The sequence below is a fragment of the Hippichthys cyanospilos genome, chromosome 1, assembly GCF_059441005.1.
Source record: "Hippichthys cyanospilos isolate Australia breed blue-spotted pipefish chromosome 1, RoL_Hcya_1.0, whole genome shotgun sequence".
Taxonomy (NCBI): Eukaryota; Metazoa; Chordata; class Actinopteri; order Syngnathiformes; family Syngnathidae; genus Hippichthys; species Hippichthys cyanospilos.
The window spans coordinates 16,320,358-16,338,205 of record NC_142369.1 but is presented as its reverse complement, the minus strand read 5'-3'; the positions used below and the strand labels follow the sequence as shown (position 1 = coordinate 16,338,205).

At 39.8% G+C, this 17,848-nt stretch overlaps 1 protein-coding gene across 2 annotated transcripts in view; it reads right to left on the bottom strand.

The window, feature by feature from the left end:
• Positions 1-17,848, bottom strand: part of arb2a (ARB2 cotranscriptional regulator A) — a 154,787-nt gene that overhangs the window by 69,962 nt on the left and 66,977 nt on the right. For both annotated transcript variants that reach the window (XM_088407703.1, XM_088407712.1), the window contains one exon: positions 12,639-12,758. In XM_088407703.1, the coding sequence (XP_088263829.1) occupies positions 12,639-12,758 (120 nt within the window). The remainder of the gene's footprint in view (positions 1-12,638; positions 12,759-17,848) is intronic.

Sequence of the window (17,848 nt, the reverse complement as noted above, 5' to 3'; positions counted from 1 at the left end):
TCCATTATTAGAATATGCAATGAAATGTGATTGAGAAATATCAGGATGATTTTTTTTTTTTTCAGGAGTTCTTAAGTAAGAAACAACAAAAGTGTTACGATGAAGAAAGATGGATATTAGGAAATTATGGTCGGACGAATTGTAGTAATCGGAGCATATTTTTTTAAAGACTGCTCATGGAGTTAGTACCACAAACAGCATAAATGTGTGCATTCAAGAAATCGAATGAAAAAGATTAAAGGTACATTTTTCCGTCCATTCTGACGTGAAATTCTATTATCAATCCGTCCTCTTCTTCTGTCAGGTCTGCTGAACCAGAGCTGCGGCTGAACTCTGGGTAGCACTGTCTCCAGGAAAAAAAACAAAGTGATCAATGTGAGGAGGCACGAGACGCTCATGGACAGGCCAATCAATGGTAAAAAGAACCTTGCCCAGGGCCTTATGCAAATGGAAGCACGTCCCATAACCTCGGGAGTGAACATGCGCACTAGATCAATGGGACGAGGGTAGGACCTTACAGCAAGATCAGCTCAGCCAGTAAATATGTAATGAAGACTCCCTTAAGATTTGCCTGAACTCCTATGAACGAGCCAAGATTCTTACATTACAAAGTGGTGCAAAATAATCAACAATAATACTGGAAATACTTAGGTATGGCATGGGCTGGGACGTTCACGAACAATAATTTGAGCCTTGAGAACAGATTGATATTTCGCATCCCTCTTGTCGACAAAGAAAATAAGACGGCAACAAGAGAGAGGCTTATGAATGGTGCCCTCGATAATACTTGTCGCAGATGAGGTTCTATTACATCACCATGGTAACAACGGTGTTTTGACAAACAAACTAAGAGCCCTTGACCAGATAGCCAACTTGCTCAGACATTGCCAATTAACTTTTTCCACAGCAATACAATATGAGGATGAACAATAGAAATTACAGCAAAGTCATAAGTAGCCAATTATCTGCTGAATAATAGTGGTACCAATGGTTTCAGTTTCCATTAAGATTCAGACCAATATAAGACCTGTGCATGAAATTTTTAATAATTGGTGACAAAGACATCAAAATTCAGACGAAACAGGGCCAAAGTACTGTCAAAGAAGTTGGAGACATACAGAGGAAAAAAAACAACAACCATTCAAATGCAGAGACAATGGAAACAATACATGGAAGTGATTCCTGAGGCGTATTGACCATTGCTGGGTTACAGCTGAGAGCAGCAGGTCCTTGTCTGCCTTAAGTCATAAAGTTGGATCAAAACACAAAATATACAATCATCAAGTTTACTAGTTTATAAACAATGTGAATGTAATTAGAGAAACACATTGGATGTTGAATTGCCCTTGGTGGTTGGACACTTCAGATGACCTTTGTAAGCCAAAATGAAGAAAACTAAAGTGAATGTAAAGTGAATACAATTACGCAATATCTATTACTTTTAACTTGTAAAATTCTAGAGTGTAAAAGGAGAAAGCTTGGCAGAATCCATTCTGCTATGAGCACTTCATCACAGATTTAAAAAAAAAAAATGTATATGAGTTTTTACCGTATACGGGCAAGTCTGAAATTAGAGTTCAGTGAAGAAAATGTATAATTACCGTAATTACCCAAATATAGGGCTCGCCTGCGTATAAGACTCACCACTTGTGTCACCAGACATTTTACTTGGGCACGTGCCCCAGTATAGATCTGCTGCGCCTCAGTAAAAATTTCAATAGAAAAATAAAATCACTTCAGAGAGCACATTCTACTTTCTATAGCACTTCATTGCTACTGTATTCACTCCACATAAGCAATGCACACATGGCTAATTAATATGGTAATTTATTCACGTGCAGCGACTTCAGCTAATGCGTTAATACTTCCTCGTCAGCAAGCGAGAGAGAAAGAGCATGACAGAGAGAGAAAGAGAGGGCGGTGAAGTCGGTAAGTATGGAATTCTATTTGTGCCACTATCGACAGATAGGTGATAGCTACGCCTTTCATACCAAATTTTTGCCATATTGTCATGAATAGCATGCGCATTTGTTTCAGCTGTTAGCTTGACTTGGAGAGTACGTAAAATAAATGGGTAGTTAAGGCAGACAAAATGCAGGGAGCATTTTTATTCAACCGAAACTATCATCCCATTTTTTATTTTATTTTTTTTCAAATAAACAGTCCCATCTATTTATACTGGCCGATTAGACATTTCACATTTAAAGCTTTCCGATTTCACATTCATAACATCTACCTCATTTGTTTAGCCTTAGGGATCATTTCCAACATTCCAATAATTCACACGTGGCATTTTTTTTGCCGTAATTCCATGTTTTTCTTAAATAAATGGTCTCATTCACTTTAATGGCAGATTAAAGATTTCACATTTTAAGATTTCTGATTTCACATTCATAACATTTACCTCATTTGTTTCGCCTTAGGGATCATTCTGAACATTCCAATAATTCACACGCTGCATTTTTTTTTTCTCCATAATTCCATATTTTTCTCCGAACCAATTCAACATTCATTCGCAGTGGGAGACAACCCCATTCATTCTCAATGGGAAATTTATCACCCCTTTGATTACTTGGTACAGTGCTTAGAGCATCGGTTCTCAATGCGAAGGGGTGGTGGTTCCATCCCTGATAGGGTTCACTCTTTTCTTTTCTTCAGAGATATATGAATTGTTTTTATATTTTGATAATTCCAATCTCATAATATTGTACTGTAGATATTCACGTGTCGACCGTGAATTTTTCTTATTACAAATATGTACCCTATTCTCATAAATCATTTTCTATTCAAAAAATTCCCATCGAATAACATTGGACAAAGTGACATTTAACTAAAAACATTTTATGAATGTTCGACCATGTTCACTATTGTGTGTATACTGTATGTCAAAAGACCGCAATTAATGAACGAGTTAAATGGAATACATTCTCGTCTTCTGTAACCGGTGCACACAGCTCTATATTTAGCCACTATTAATTGAATGAGCTGGAGACATTAAACCTTTACTTGATCTTCTCTGTTTCACTACTGTATTCTTATGTGTGAAAAAGGATGGACTCTAATGTTGGTTCAGCCTGCTCTCTTCTTTTATTGAAAATAATGCTGCTGTTAGCTGCAACAGGCACTGGCTGCTAACAGCCAAGAGACGTCTGCCCTCTAGCTCGTCCTGTTACGGTAATTATTGTATGTAAGAATACGGTGATATAGAAATGCACATCTGTGCATCAAAACTCGCCTTATGCGGCTGAGATCAATCTTCCTCGAATGGTGTCAAAAAAAAAATAGAAATCTAATCTTTAATGTGACACATACCTTCTTTTGGTCTTCATATTTTTGTATGTCATATATTTGGGGAATTATGGTACATCAATGTTAATTTCCTTTATGATATTTCACATTACATGTTCGCTTGAAAAGAGCAGACTTACATTCGCTATACTATATGGTTAGCTTGAACATTTTAACTTTAAAGATACGGTGCTGGATTCCCTTTTTTATGGGCAAGAGTGGGAACAGGAGCTAAAGAATATTTTAAAACTCATTTACAACCAACCCTTACGTAAAACATGGATATTTCAAATCTATAGTAGTCGTTGTCAGTGGAAGAGTTGAAAAATGCATTCAAGTAAGTTTAAGAGAGTTAATATATTTAAGCGTATTTGAAGTGTGTGGAAGTAATCAAACCATATACAGTAAAAGGCTCAAAGATACCACTTTGCTAGCCTAATTCGGAGAGTGAGATTTCATCTGACTTCACAAAGTCACGTTCTGCTATGGCCACCATTTTCAGGCAAAAAAAAAAAAAAAAAATCCCATCTCCAATAGCCATCGGCTTTCAAATTAAACGCCTGCCACTGTCTGGGCTGTATTTAAGTAAATAAATGCCTCCAGCCACTGATATAATATGGTGTACAAGAAAACCAACATATCGTATTTAGTGACTGAAATGGTTGTGATCAGCTTTGCAGTTGCTATGATCATGTATTTGTTACCTTTGTCTCAATGGCCATGTATTTGTATTCGTAAACTGTATTTGTCATTTATTTATGTATTTATCTTATTTATTGTCTTTGTAGTATCAGATCCAGTATTTATTGTTGTGACTGGTTGGTTCGTTGGTTTCGTTTTCTTCATTGTGTCATAAAGAAGTTATATCTGCCGGTTTTTAAGCTCTTAGGTTCTCGGGAACAATTCGGCAAATTGTCGTTGAGGTCACAAGCTTACATGTCAGACATGTCTCTCTAGTAGTCTAGTTTCCAAGTCCAGGATTTTTGCGTGTAGAGTCATTCGGCTTAGGCGGCACGGTGGACGACTAGTTAGCACATCTGCCTCACAAGAGAAGGGCGGGCCTTCCTGTGTCAGTTTCAGTTCTGGTTGTGGCGTTCCTTTGTTGAGTTTGTATGTAGTCCCCTTGCCTGCGTGGGTTTCCTTTGGGTACTTCGGTTTCCTGCCACATTCCAAAAACATGCATTGAATAGTGACCATTCTAAATGTTTACTAAGTATGTTTGTGTGAAAGGAATGATTGTGTGCGTGTCCTACTATTGGCTGGCAACCAGTTAGGGGTGTATACAGGCTTGTGCTCAAAGACGGCTGCAGCATGACCATGACTCGTGTGAGGATAAGTGTTTGAGAAATGGATGGATGACTCTCATGAAGATAAGCGGCTGAGAAATGAATGAATAAATGAATGAATGGATAGATGGATGAACTTTCGGCTTTTCCACCTCCATGCCCTATCTCATTCTGGGCCCAAATCCTGCTCCTCACATCACACAAACAATCCAGATATGGACACATTGAGAAAGCACGGACACACAAGCAATACCTGAGTGGGCCACACACTACGACACGTGTCATCAAAAAACACTTTTGCATTGATACTTTTTAATGAGCCATGATTTCCTTGTAAGCACACACGGTCATAAACATGCGAAATAGGCTCAATTAAAAAACAAACCCAACACAAAACACAACATACAATTCACGGCGATATTGAAAGACTCACAAATGATTCCAAACCCCCATCCCTCCCCTTTGCACTACAAATGTAATCTAGAAAGCATGGAAGCTCCCAAAACATAGAGAGAAACACCAACAAAGGTGAGCATAATGGCGTTGTATTGAAGGGAATACTTCACAAAGCCTATTGTGAGAGTATCCTTTTCAGGCGGCAAACCCGCTGTAATTTGGTCTGCGTCATCTGCCTCCAGTCACAATGCAGCACTACAGCTTTGAAATGGATGGCAAATGAAGGCCATTTGTACATAATCACAGCAGATAGAAGAATTCAGAAGCTCTACAATGTGTTGTTGAGGTAAAAAGAAAGACCTTGGTCTATCTGTGGCAGCCAGCACCGCCAAGGTCTGGCAAGGGAGGTCTTTTCTCCAGAAACAAGCAACTCAATTCAAATCAAATCAGCTTGCAAGCCGTGACATTTAAACAGTTCAATTTACATCCTTATGTTAAGAGGAGAGACGCTCTCTAAGATGCCTATTCATTGGCAAGGAAATTAGATGTCTATATTTCACTCGGTTAATAGAGCAAATATGCTGTAGCGTCGGTGAGGAAGAAACCCTGTCTTTCCGCTGCGTACAAAGAGCTAGGCGTGTATGTCATTATGAGCGACCCACAAAAAACAGAGGGGACAATATACACATTATAGACAGGTCTGGAAAGAAGCGCCGCGCATGATACGCATGCATTAACACATTCAGGCAAGAATGTAGCCACGCACGCACGCACACACATTTTCTCAGTGTTGATGATGTCTGTCCTGAGGGCTGCCGCCCCGCTGTGAGGGCCGGCAGGCACTTTTGTCATGGTGGTCCTTTTGTTTCACATCAGACAAAACGCCACAGCTTTGCATATGGCTCCACTAATTTCTGCTAGTGTGCCCCAGTCATTTATCATTGCCTCTCACCCTCTCCTCCTCTTTTTCTCCCCTAACGTGGCTCTGATAGCTGCTAACCACCAAGCTGTTCTGTTTAGGATGATGCAGGCTTCTCCAGGCTACAACTGACACACGCACACGCACAGATGTGCGCATGCGTATAAATGCACATCAATACACACATGCAGGCTCAGGTAAGCCCGCAGACTATCTGTGTAGCCACTCGCGCAAAAAGACAGACACACACCCACATCGGCACACGCAGATGGACACATTCACAGGAAACGACACAATGCTGCACCGCTTGCAAGCCCGCTAGCTAAAAAGAAAAAAAAAAAACCTTGAGATTAAAAAAAAAAAGGGGAAAAAAAGAACAAGACATCTCTTTAGCCCTCCTGAAGCAATAGACATGATAGCACTCTAGACGTTCGAGGGTGGTTGAGATGTGCATATAAACATTAAATGAAGAGATTTCCTGTTCATCTTTCTCCGCACAGTTTGCTTGTTTTACACATTCAGTTTTCAAAGGGAATTAAAAAGCTTTTCCAAATCAAAATACAAACTTTCAAATGTCCATGTTATGAGCCAGATTGACAATTAATTAAAGATGTGATAAATGAATGTTTATGCCTTTCTTCATTTGTATTAGCAGTAGGAAAAAAAATGAAAATGTTGATGAACTGCTTCTTAGTAAAATGTGCTTTAAACTTATAAAATAAGAAGTAAATTTCCAACATTGGGCATTAAGGTGCCACCTTACATTTAGGTCGATATGTATTCAGACATAGTTGTCCATTTCATTTGGCACATTTGGGAAAATACATTTTGAGGAAAAAACCTTTTTACAGTCTGACTATATTTGTCATGTAAGAAAAAAAAAAGATCCTCCAGTCTCATGCCTGTGCATTGAGCGGCGAGCTTAGTACAGGATGTGCTTAGGCTAGGTGGGAAAAAACACAGGAAGCAGGTTGGAAATGGACAACTTCCGACAAAAAGACATACAAAAAAAGTCTTAGTTTAATACTTATTGAGCGTTTCCTAGAAAATCCCATTACAAGTTCATTAATCTCGGCTTTGTTGAGAGATTGGTGTAACGTAATTTGCATTTGCTCTCATATGAGGCTTTGTGTCTTCCATGACTCAATTAACTCTGATGTTCTGATTAGATAAATAGACATAGAGGAAATTAAAATGTTGGAGGTGATCTTAAACATAAAATGTCCCAATCAATAAATGATAGTAAAATAAATCCCAGTACTTATTAAATGAAAGCAAGAAGGAAAATAGGAGCAGAAGCGTTAAGACAGCAGGCTGTTACCATGCCAGTCATGAAGCAAGAGTCCTGCACAGAGGGCAGAGTTGGCCCGGCTGCTGCCCCGAGGGTCACCCCGGCCGGGCGAGGGAGGCTCCGCAAGGACAAAAGAAATGAGTATGAAACAGAAAAAGAGAAAAGAAAACAGTGTTGCTAAGGAGAACTAACTTCTCCGAGTTAGGCTGACTCACTCACGACTAGCGGCATCCACTCGTCTTGGGTGGAAAACGGACCTTTAAACTACTCATACTTGTTCGTTTTTATACACAACAGGACAAGTGGGAATAAAAAAAAAAAATGGTTGGCTCCATGCAGAAAGTGTCTCAAAGCCATTTGGCCAGTTTGTTCAACATAGATGATGTATCCTCATTTCTATACTTTGAGGGGCTTTTGCAGCAGCTGGCTGGTTGGCACCCACACACTTGACAGATGCCTTCTTATATAAGATCTTATATAAGGCTACCACATCCTTTCCAATAAAACTGCTCTTTTTTCCACTTTGTGAGCGCATAGGTTAGAGTGGGATAGACAAATCTTCCGGAACACGATCGCCGACACCGATGTTCAGACCCACTCCTGGCAATGAAAATGGATGAAAAGACACGGTACAGATGGCTTCTTGGTTTTTGTGGTTGTGCTGCTGAGATCAGTATGGTTTTTTTTTAATGTAAAACTCATCACTATGCAGAACATTGAAATACATTTTACATATATTTGGCTTGCCTTCTAAGTAAAAATCATTGGTGACAATCAATGAGTGTCAATAATATGCAATAACACTACTGCACAAACCACATACAGTGACAAGTTTAGGGTCAATCATTGGAACTGAAATAATCTAAACAAGTCAAATCTCTTTGAAATTGAAATGAATAGATAAATAAATCTTCATTCACTGTAAAGACAATGTGTAATGGTCATACAAATGCAAACCGAGTTTAACCACAACTAAATTAACGTGAATATAGCAGCATAGCTTACTCAACCCAAGACAGATCATACTGTATATGTAACGTTTAAGGCAGTGATTCCAAATGTTTACTCAATTTCACCACAAATATATTTCTGTTCATTTATCGATACCAGTGGCTCTTACATTAGATGGGAAAATGGGAAATAAACCTGTGTACCTACTGTGTACCTAGATATAGGGAAACTCAAGGAAGGCTTGCCGAAGGCATTTTATATTGCGCTTCAGAGCTGGGCATTCCGTCACCAAATTGAGCCGTCGCTGAAGGAACACCCTGCTTCCGCGAGCACTTCCGCACTTTCAGCGAGTGTTTTATGATGTCAGCCCTCGTAAAAATAGCTTGAAAAGGGGCATCTTTACTGACATGATTGACAGACGTAAACCCTCTTGTCCATGCTTAGTCCGTGTATTGTTTTTAGGGCTTTGCGTCATAAAACACATGCTAAAAACGCAGATGCTTAATGTCCACTTAAGGTGGACTTTGGGTCAGTTCGCTTTGGTGACGAAATGGCTCGCTTTGGTAAAACCTCTTTACAATAAATAGCAAATAATAAAACTCAACCCTATTCATAATTGACTCAGACACGTGACAGATGTACTGAAACATTTCCGTTTGTGCCTAGGAGTTGAATATCACAAACGAAATAAACAAAATACACACAAAATAAAACTATATGTTCATGTATGTTGTTCTTTTGTAAGTGATGTCACCGTATTGTTTCTTTCTTGAAAGAAATGGAGGACATACCCATCTCTGATTCCATTTGCCAGCACAATAAAGCGAATGAATGTTTTTGATGCATTACAATAAGACATAGCCTACATAAGTAAATCATTCACATAGCCAAAGAGATACTCATGTGAGAATAAAACAAAACAAAACAAAACTAAAAAAAAAAAAAAAATCAGCTCCTTGCAAGATTTTTTTCAATACTTGCCTTTTATCCTTTTATACTAAACTTGCCTCTTTTCTATGGCGGCATCTTTCAAAGTGGCAACGAAAGGAGAAAAAGAGAGCTGCAACAGTTAACTTAAATGCACAGATGGAATGTGTGCAAGGGTAAAAGGGTGAAGAAATAGTGGGGGTGAAGCAGAAAGAGCAAGCAGTCTTTCGCCCTGTAGCTCCTTTTTCTCCATTCACAGTCAAAGGCAGTTAGCTCCTCTTTGATGTATCTATAATTAGTCCGTACGCAGTGTTTTTAAAATGAAATCAAATTGCAATGAAACTCTTGAGCACACCACACAGGGGTTAACATGCTCCAGAGCATGGGGAGCGAGCAGGAGAAATTAACAGCGGGCCCTTTTGATAGGCTTGATCAGAAATGTATTTATTAACTGCAAAGGGGAGCAGTAATTAACCCGCAGACAGCTTGTTTTCTCTGGGTCTTCTCATGTGTCGAACAGTTCATCCCGCAAGGCTCAGCACAACACACACACGCGCGCACACACACACACACACACACACACACACACACACACACACACACACACACACACACACACAACACACACATACTTCCCATCCCGCTGGACCAATTTTTCCTCAATTAAGTAGATGGTGTATGTATGCCAGCGTGTGCTTATAAGTGCAGTGAGTCAGTGGGAGTGAAGAGTGAGACACACAAATGTAGAAAGGAAATACTCGTTGCTTTAAATCTTGTGTATTTGTGCATGTGATCTTTCGGCATCCGCAGCAAGGCTTGAGTGCTTTTGGCTAAAATGTCAAAGAGCTCGGAAGAGCTGCGACTGTGTATCAGTGTTCCCAATTAGTTTCAGGTTGGAAAGAGTCAAGGAATCACAACAATAATAGAGAACAGAGGCTGGTAGGGCCTCGAGGGAAACTTGGCGGTGGCATTTACCAACACTGTCACTTAAAATGAACAAAGGATATCTTTCAGCTCTTTGTCTTGAAATAATCTTCCCTGTAGTGCATGAGTACTAGGTAATGTATTTATACACACATATGCATAGACCTGCATGTGCGTGATTTAACAGGGTTCTTACTTGACGATGACATTACTGAGAACCTTGCAGAAGCCTTTAAATACACTGAGATGCTGAGTGAGGGAAACACACAAGGAAAGAAGGGATACAAAGTAGCATGAATACAATTTGTCAACACACAGTCGAAGAGCCCAAGCGATTGTGTTGCTGTCACGGACAAAGCAATACATGAATATTTAACAGCCAAATCAAAGTTCCAAAATACCAGGGGGAAAAATAAGCGAGGTAAATATATGAGGAATAAAATATTTCAGGAAACCCCAGTGGGACAAGTGACCACCTTCAATGGTCCACTAGGTGTATTCTGGTTATATTTTCTCCCCTTGCTAAGAAAAGACTTGCGAAATGTCAAAAACAAAGGAACTGACTTGAGCGGCGAATCCTTATTTTCACCAAAGCAGAAACAGTCTGATTACCTGAATTAACTCATTCATCATACAAAGGCTGTTGCACTAACTATGCCTACTTGCCAAGTTCTAAGATGAAAAATCTTCATACGATGAATTGGTCAACAAATGATAATGATAAAGAAAAAAAATAAGTGGCAAATTCATCACAAAGCATTTCAGACCTTTCCATTGTGATCTGCAGAGATCACATTAAAACAGTCTGACTACAAGTTCAGAGTTACCTTATGCCAATGCCATAACAAAGTTACTAGACTTTGATTTATCTAATGAAGTTTGATATTTTGAAAACAATTGTTTTTTTTTTTTTTGTTTTGTTTTGAGAACATTACAGCTCCCTCAAAAGACCACTGCATTTTAAGAAATGAACTCAATATGTTGGGAAATGTCAAAACAGTAAGGTACTAAGGTATCATGATGGTGTTTTGTTGCACAGTTGTTAACTACACCGAATATTGCAGTCAGTTAACTTTATCGAAACAAAGTATTATAAATTATCAAGGAAAGACAAGCAAAATACTAGAGCAAACTGACGATTCTATCCTTTTAGGGGAAATTACAAAGTTCTATTTTGAGATCCAGATCTCGATGGTGACATGAAGCCATTGAGACTCTTTGTATGCCATAACCCAAAGTCCCAACCAAAGTTCTCATTGGATAGTTTTTGTGTTGCTGTTATTTTCTGACACCTATGCCAACAATGAACTGAGCGTTAAACAATAACTTAGTCCCAAACTGTATGAATATTCAGCACATTACAGTGTCCATCATTTTTCTTTGTTTAGTGGGGACTGAAAACACCTTGCGGAAAGTGAAATATGCGAAAAGTAGAACACGGGCAAGACACATGATTGGCTCCCGTAACAACATAGAACAATCAGGGCAGAAGTGGTTTTCAATTCCTGGGCAAGAGTGGATTACAACTCCTGCCCTGCCCTCACTGGTCAATGTGGCGCTGGAAGACAACCATGTGTCTTGTAGGAGTGCCTGTGAGCTGACTGACCGATTGCTTGGCCAGTCTTGTTGAATCTGTTGACCGTACCTGCAGAAGACAGTCTCCACCTCACACAAGAGTGACAACGCACGCAAGCAATTTTTGCGAGGACAAACCAAAGCGCTATTGTAGTAAACTGGAATTTCAAGTGTAAACTCTGTTACCCTGTGATCATGTTTGGTCAGCTACGGGCTCCACTCTAGATCGATATCGGAGGAGTGCCCACGGTAGTGGCGTTTACAGTCACCTCGTCATTTTGGCAAGCAAGTAACCTTCAGAGTGCGTCTCTCCGCAATATAGCTTTTCTTTTTTATGGGAAAAAAAAAAGTATTCTTATTGCAGGTGCTGAGCCTCTAATAATAATTACAATGCAAGAGAAAGGGATGATCAGCATGAAAAAAGAATTATTACAAAATCATTAGGAAAACAATCCCTCCAGTTCCATACATATCCTGTCGAGCTCACAGGAAGCAATAGAGCTTATCACAGCTGACAAGTGAAACATGTCAGCAATGTAAATGACGATATCACTTCTTCTCCTATTATATTTCAACATACCAACTCTCAAGGCTGAAGAAACCGCATGTCCGTAACAGTACCACAGTTCTGCCATCCCGGCAGAATTTATTGGAGGAAGTCAATTCTTTATCTAGTGGTTGAATGGAGCCCAAGGACAGGACAAAACAAATTGCTAATTGAACAAGTACTCTACTACGTGACTCCCTCAGGTGTCTGGCACTGGCACAGCTATTTAGGTTATATTATACTATTACTGCCCATTTAATTTGATTTTTTAATATTCTTTCTAGGGGTTACTTTTTTCCGACAATTTGAGTTGTCCCACTAAATAAGTTCCTACAATTACAGCAGATGTGTGCCCTAAAATGTGATAAAAGCCAGAGTCTTACTTGTACAATTCCACATAATTCTTGTTATGACAATGTTATGCTTGTTAAAGATAAATAACATCTTGAATTGAACTCGTAGCACAACCTTATGTTATACTTTTAGTGAGATTGTGAAGCAGGGGAAAGAAAACAAAAAACAAAACACACTGACCAGCTCAACAAAGGACAGCCCTCCGTAGCTGTGGGCCACGATGAAGACATGCTTGGCAGCAGCTTTGGTTACAAAGTGATCCCACACATACAGCACGTGTTCCTCAGAGGAGCTGTTTTCCTGCAAAAGGCAAACACACTTTTTAGTTATGGACTGTGAGAAAATACATCTTTTAATGTTGACAAACCTCGATTGAGTCGATCATACATGAAATGAAAAAACAATGGATGTGTTATATGCTACAGTAACAGGAAACAAAAGAGAAATTTAAAAAAAAAAGTGGTTGCCTGAGGAGATATCTATAAAGAGCCACCCTTTAGTCAATCAATAAGTCTTGCATATTGCAAATGCCCTAAATGTAAAACTCAATAAGCTCGGAGAGGTAACGTTTAAATCTTAATTTGTAACTGGTTGCTGAATCAATGGCCTATCTATACGCCAGTGGCGACCACACACTTGGGAAGGTCAAAACAAAAACAAAAGGACAGCTCATACATGTAAAGTACACATGAAGAAACACAACATAAATCATCAGACGCATAATAGCACACACTAAGAATGACTGCACGCATTTTACCTTGGTCCCTTTATGGTCACTGCGTACATTGTAAACAAGTTGACATGTTTAATTAAAAAGAGATGTAAACACTTATTCGGTGCTGCAAAGAACAATAGTAAAAGGAGACGAGTGAAAAGGGCATCCATTAATGAACTTGTGACATTGATTTGAGACTTTGATTTCCTATCAAACTGTCTGCCTGGCAATAAAAATAAACAATGCGTTTCTGCACAACTCACAGAAGCGAACACGTGTAACCGTAGATCACTAACACACCTGGTCTAATGAACAAGGTGTGACCCTGGAATGTACAGTTCAGGAAGTAAGTGAACACCTAATACCAGTCAAAAGGTTTGAAACACTGTTTAATTCATGAAACACTGTCTAATTCAGTGTTTTTGGGAAAGGGTAAAAAAAAAATCTTGTAAGATAATACTTAAGGCATCAGCAGTATGAAAAAATATATGGTAGATGAAAATATTTGGTAAACAACAGAGACAATGTTTAGGTAGCTCTGGTTTGATCATTAAACTGGGGGGGGGGACTTAACTCAAGTCAGCCAGAATGCTGTAATTTTGCTGGCAGGTTCCATTTTTTTTTTCCCAAGAAATGTCCGGCAATGAAATTGCTAATTGAGAATCAGACCATGAAATATGATTCTATAACCATCGATATTGAGAGTAAAGGACACATTTACCTTTGGCTGATAATGACTTTTCTAAAATTGTTTGCATTTCAAAATTAATGACCACATGATAGGTATAAAAAGTTATTGTCTTAGCATTATTTCTCTTTAGGTAAAAGGTTAGAGGTCAAATAACATTTAAGACGATTTTAGCCGATTTCAAACAGTTGTATTACTTTCTCCCAAACAATATTTTATACAATTTAATAGTACATCTCAAAATCCTATTAATTAATCTCTATTTTGCAGTGTAATTCCTCTGCACAAAAGTTTGTGCGCACCATTTGATGTGTTTTTGTTGCCGTGTTTGTCCGGAAGTAAATTAACCTGTCAGAGTGTTTGTGTTTGCCACTAGATTAGCATGAGGGCGGCTATCGTGTCAGCAGCCGCCTCAACTCGCTGGATGTGATGCAAGCGCAAGCAATGAATACTCTGGCCTGCCCTCCTGCCATCAGGGCTACGAGTGCGAGAGTGTGTGTTTATACGTGTGTTTGTCTCTGTGTGGGTGGGTGGGAGGGCAGGCAGAGACAGAGATGTCTGTCTGAAAGGCTGCGACATCAAAGTCTTTTGAAGCCTCGTCGCTTTCCCCTTCGCCATGTCGCCCTTCATCAGAGAGGCCCGTTTCATTAACTCCTTCCCTCTCTTCCAGCTACTGGTACCTCTTGTTCTTCCCCACCACCTTTGTAATTGCACCCGACACCAACCAAGATGGCTGTGCGGCAATTGCATCTTCACTTTGAAAGACGGAGCCATTGTCTGATTATATATTTATAGGTAAATGATATAAAAGCTTCATAATAGCAGCTGGAACGCCTCCATTTCCATTTTGTTCCATTCCCATCACCCCGCCTAAAACACTAACACATATTTTCTGTCTTCACCCTCAGCGGCACACAGAGTGAGTGACGACTACCTGGCATGGCAGTGTATAGTGAATTATCTAAACAACATTTGCATATTGCAATTATTTCCTGGGGTTAATTAGCTGCAGTGGAGCGCACCGCCCTGCGAGACCAGCCTCCTGTCACCAACTGGCTTATGCGCGCACACACACACATAAATAAGTTAAATTTGTATGTGTGGTTGTGTGTGTGTGCCAGGGCTGTCAGAAGATTGTCCCAACTGCACACCTGTTGCCAGCATCCTTCAGCCATGACTGTCAAGGGAAAGTGAGGAAGAGAGCTGTTTGTGTGTTTACAGAGTAGACAGTAACCCATACTGTCCCCTCACATGATATAAAGTCCAATTTTCCTCCCAAGATAGTCTCCACAACTGACACGGCTGAACTGATATAAATAATGATGACATAAAAATCTTGATAGAAATAAAGAAAACTCTTTACACATTTTTTAAGTTCTAAACCGGAGTTAGAAATTTTACCTGCCAGCATTAGTTAGAATTGCACAGTCCAATTATTGAATTTCACTTACATCGTAAACCTGAAATCGTCCAATTGTTTGATGATGAATGGCTTTCAATAGTTGTTAAACAGTCAGGCTCCAATGATAATATAAAGTAAATTCAATAAAAGCTTTGTGGCCCATGTTGAGTTTCCCAGTACTGTGAGAAACCCACAAAACATGCATATTAAATTGCCTGCAGACACAGTCTGTTGCAGTTAGACAGACAATTATGAATCAGATAATATGTATGTAAACAATATGTTTATAAATGCAAGTCCACGGAAATGGTCAGTGGGCTGACACAGCAATCTATGGAAGCATTTTAATGTCTAACACCCTGATTTCGTACGTAAAGATCTACACAAATACCTGCAATTTATGCAGCATTTATTGTTAATAATCGTACACAGATTGTTTACTCACTATAATGAGAAGCAGGGACAAAGGAGACGGAATAAAGTGGAAGGTACTGCCGTAGGAATAACAGCCCCTGATGCCAACACAAACCCAGTGTCCACCCAACCCAGGAAACAATGAGTACAACAACAATACACAACACACTCTGACAAACAAACACTTCAGACCGCCGTGATACTTTTTCCACCTCCCCCTCTTCCTCTATTGAAACCAAACTGGACTAGACTACATCTGATGAGGCACAGAGCTTGTGAAGCAAAAGACTTTGTGGACAAGAAGGAATGTAGAGGATCAGAGTTGGTAAGAAATGTTGCGCTTAGAAAGTTTGCACTGGCCAAACTATGAAAAATAAATAATGATTCGCAATTCAAAATGCTGAACACAACACTACAAAAAGAAGGGCCGTCACAGCACATGCAGGTTAGATCAGTTCAGTATAGTACATTTATAACTCAATAAAACGGTCTTGTCCCTCAGGAGCAAAAGTTGAACCTGGAAGCAGACTAGGTGTGTAAGTACATACTGTAAATGAGTAAACATTTTCAAATACAAAAATGCAAAAATCGAAGAAAAGCTAGGCGTGCAAATCTATTGGACATCCTAGTTTCCGCATGGTGCCTCCATTAAGTCACCTACAAAGAAAGTCTACTACAAGCACCGAGCCTTAAATGTTTTAATATGTCCTGATCAGAACCAGACATGAGTACATGATTGCTTTCATTTAGCTTGATGATTAAACATTAAGTGAGTAAAGTACATAAGTCTGTATTTGCTCTGCGCACAGAGGTTATCAGTAGCCACAGTGTGTAAAGAGTGTGTGTCCTTGTGATTGGTGATGACTGTGCATCGACACATTGCCAAAAATGGGATAAATGACCCCTGTTTCGAACAGCATTTTCAAAAGCGTTTGGCACCGATGTCTGTTTTACTTTTTCTTGGTCTCAGTTTTGTTCTTGTTTACTTCTCTAACGCTAGGACAGAGAGAGAGAGGATGGCTAGAAGCTGTCTGGAAGTCCATGGCTCTGTAAAAGGGGAAGAAAGGAAAGTATGAAGCAAATTAGCAGTGGAGATGTGAAAATGATGGCGGCATTGTGGATAATTAACAGGTATAGGAGCTGTGGCGAATTGGGAATATAATGATGTGTGAGGGGGAAAAAAAGAATGCGGCAGACTAATAAGAAAGGGGAAAACCGTCTGTGTGAATGTAAGTGTGGGTCTCTGTGCGCGTGTGTATGTATGTGCGCTATTATTCCATACTTGACAGTGTATATAGAGGATGTTCTATGTGATATAAGAGGAGGAAGAGTAAGTGAAAGGGGTAGGGAGGTGAAGGAAGGGTAAAAACTATAGCGTACATGTCAGGCCACGAGCAGATTAGCGCGCACAGACTATACAATAAAACAACATGACCTTGACGGGGTCATTCTGCTCTGACAATATTTGCCAGGACATTGTTTCAAATCAATAACTCATTAACAAAGTACAAAGGAAGTTGCTGTGGGTTTGTGAGATTCTTTATTAGAAAAGCGGGGCTGTGGGCCAGAAAGGTCATCGCCGTGACATCTCGGTGAGCCTCGTGCCGCCACTCGGGTTGTCAGGTGAAATTACCGCCAGCCATTAATTGACATCAGGGAAAGAAGAGAGGGCATGCAGACACGGCAGTGTTTGTTCCACAATGACCCTGAGGTGTGCAGTGTATGTGTCTGGGTTTTTTTTATTTTTCTTTTCCAGGTCAGCCTGTATCCACAACATGAGTGTGTGTAGAGACAGAGAAAGCTCAGTGGGTGGGGGGCAGCCAGGGAGGGCAGGATGGATGTGTTTGATGGTTGACCTAACTAGAAGATTGGGAGCAGGGAAGTGAGACCAGCTACACGTTTTCTGCCTTGAGCAAACACACACATGCATACACACTGACACACTCAGGTACTAACACAAATACTTAAGCCTCATTTCCACCAAGCAGCATTTGTCTTAGCTCAGTAAAGTACCCATTTTTCACATTCCCCATTGGCAAAAGTTCTGAAGGGTACTGACTAAGGGGGAAAGACTTTTGCTTGGTTTTACCTGCATTAAAGTGGGTTGGGACTATTGGGGGGGTCTCACGGTGAGGCTCGTTAGAAAACACTGCTCGAGACCATGGTCATTG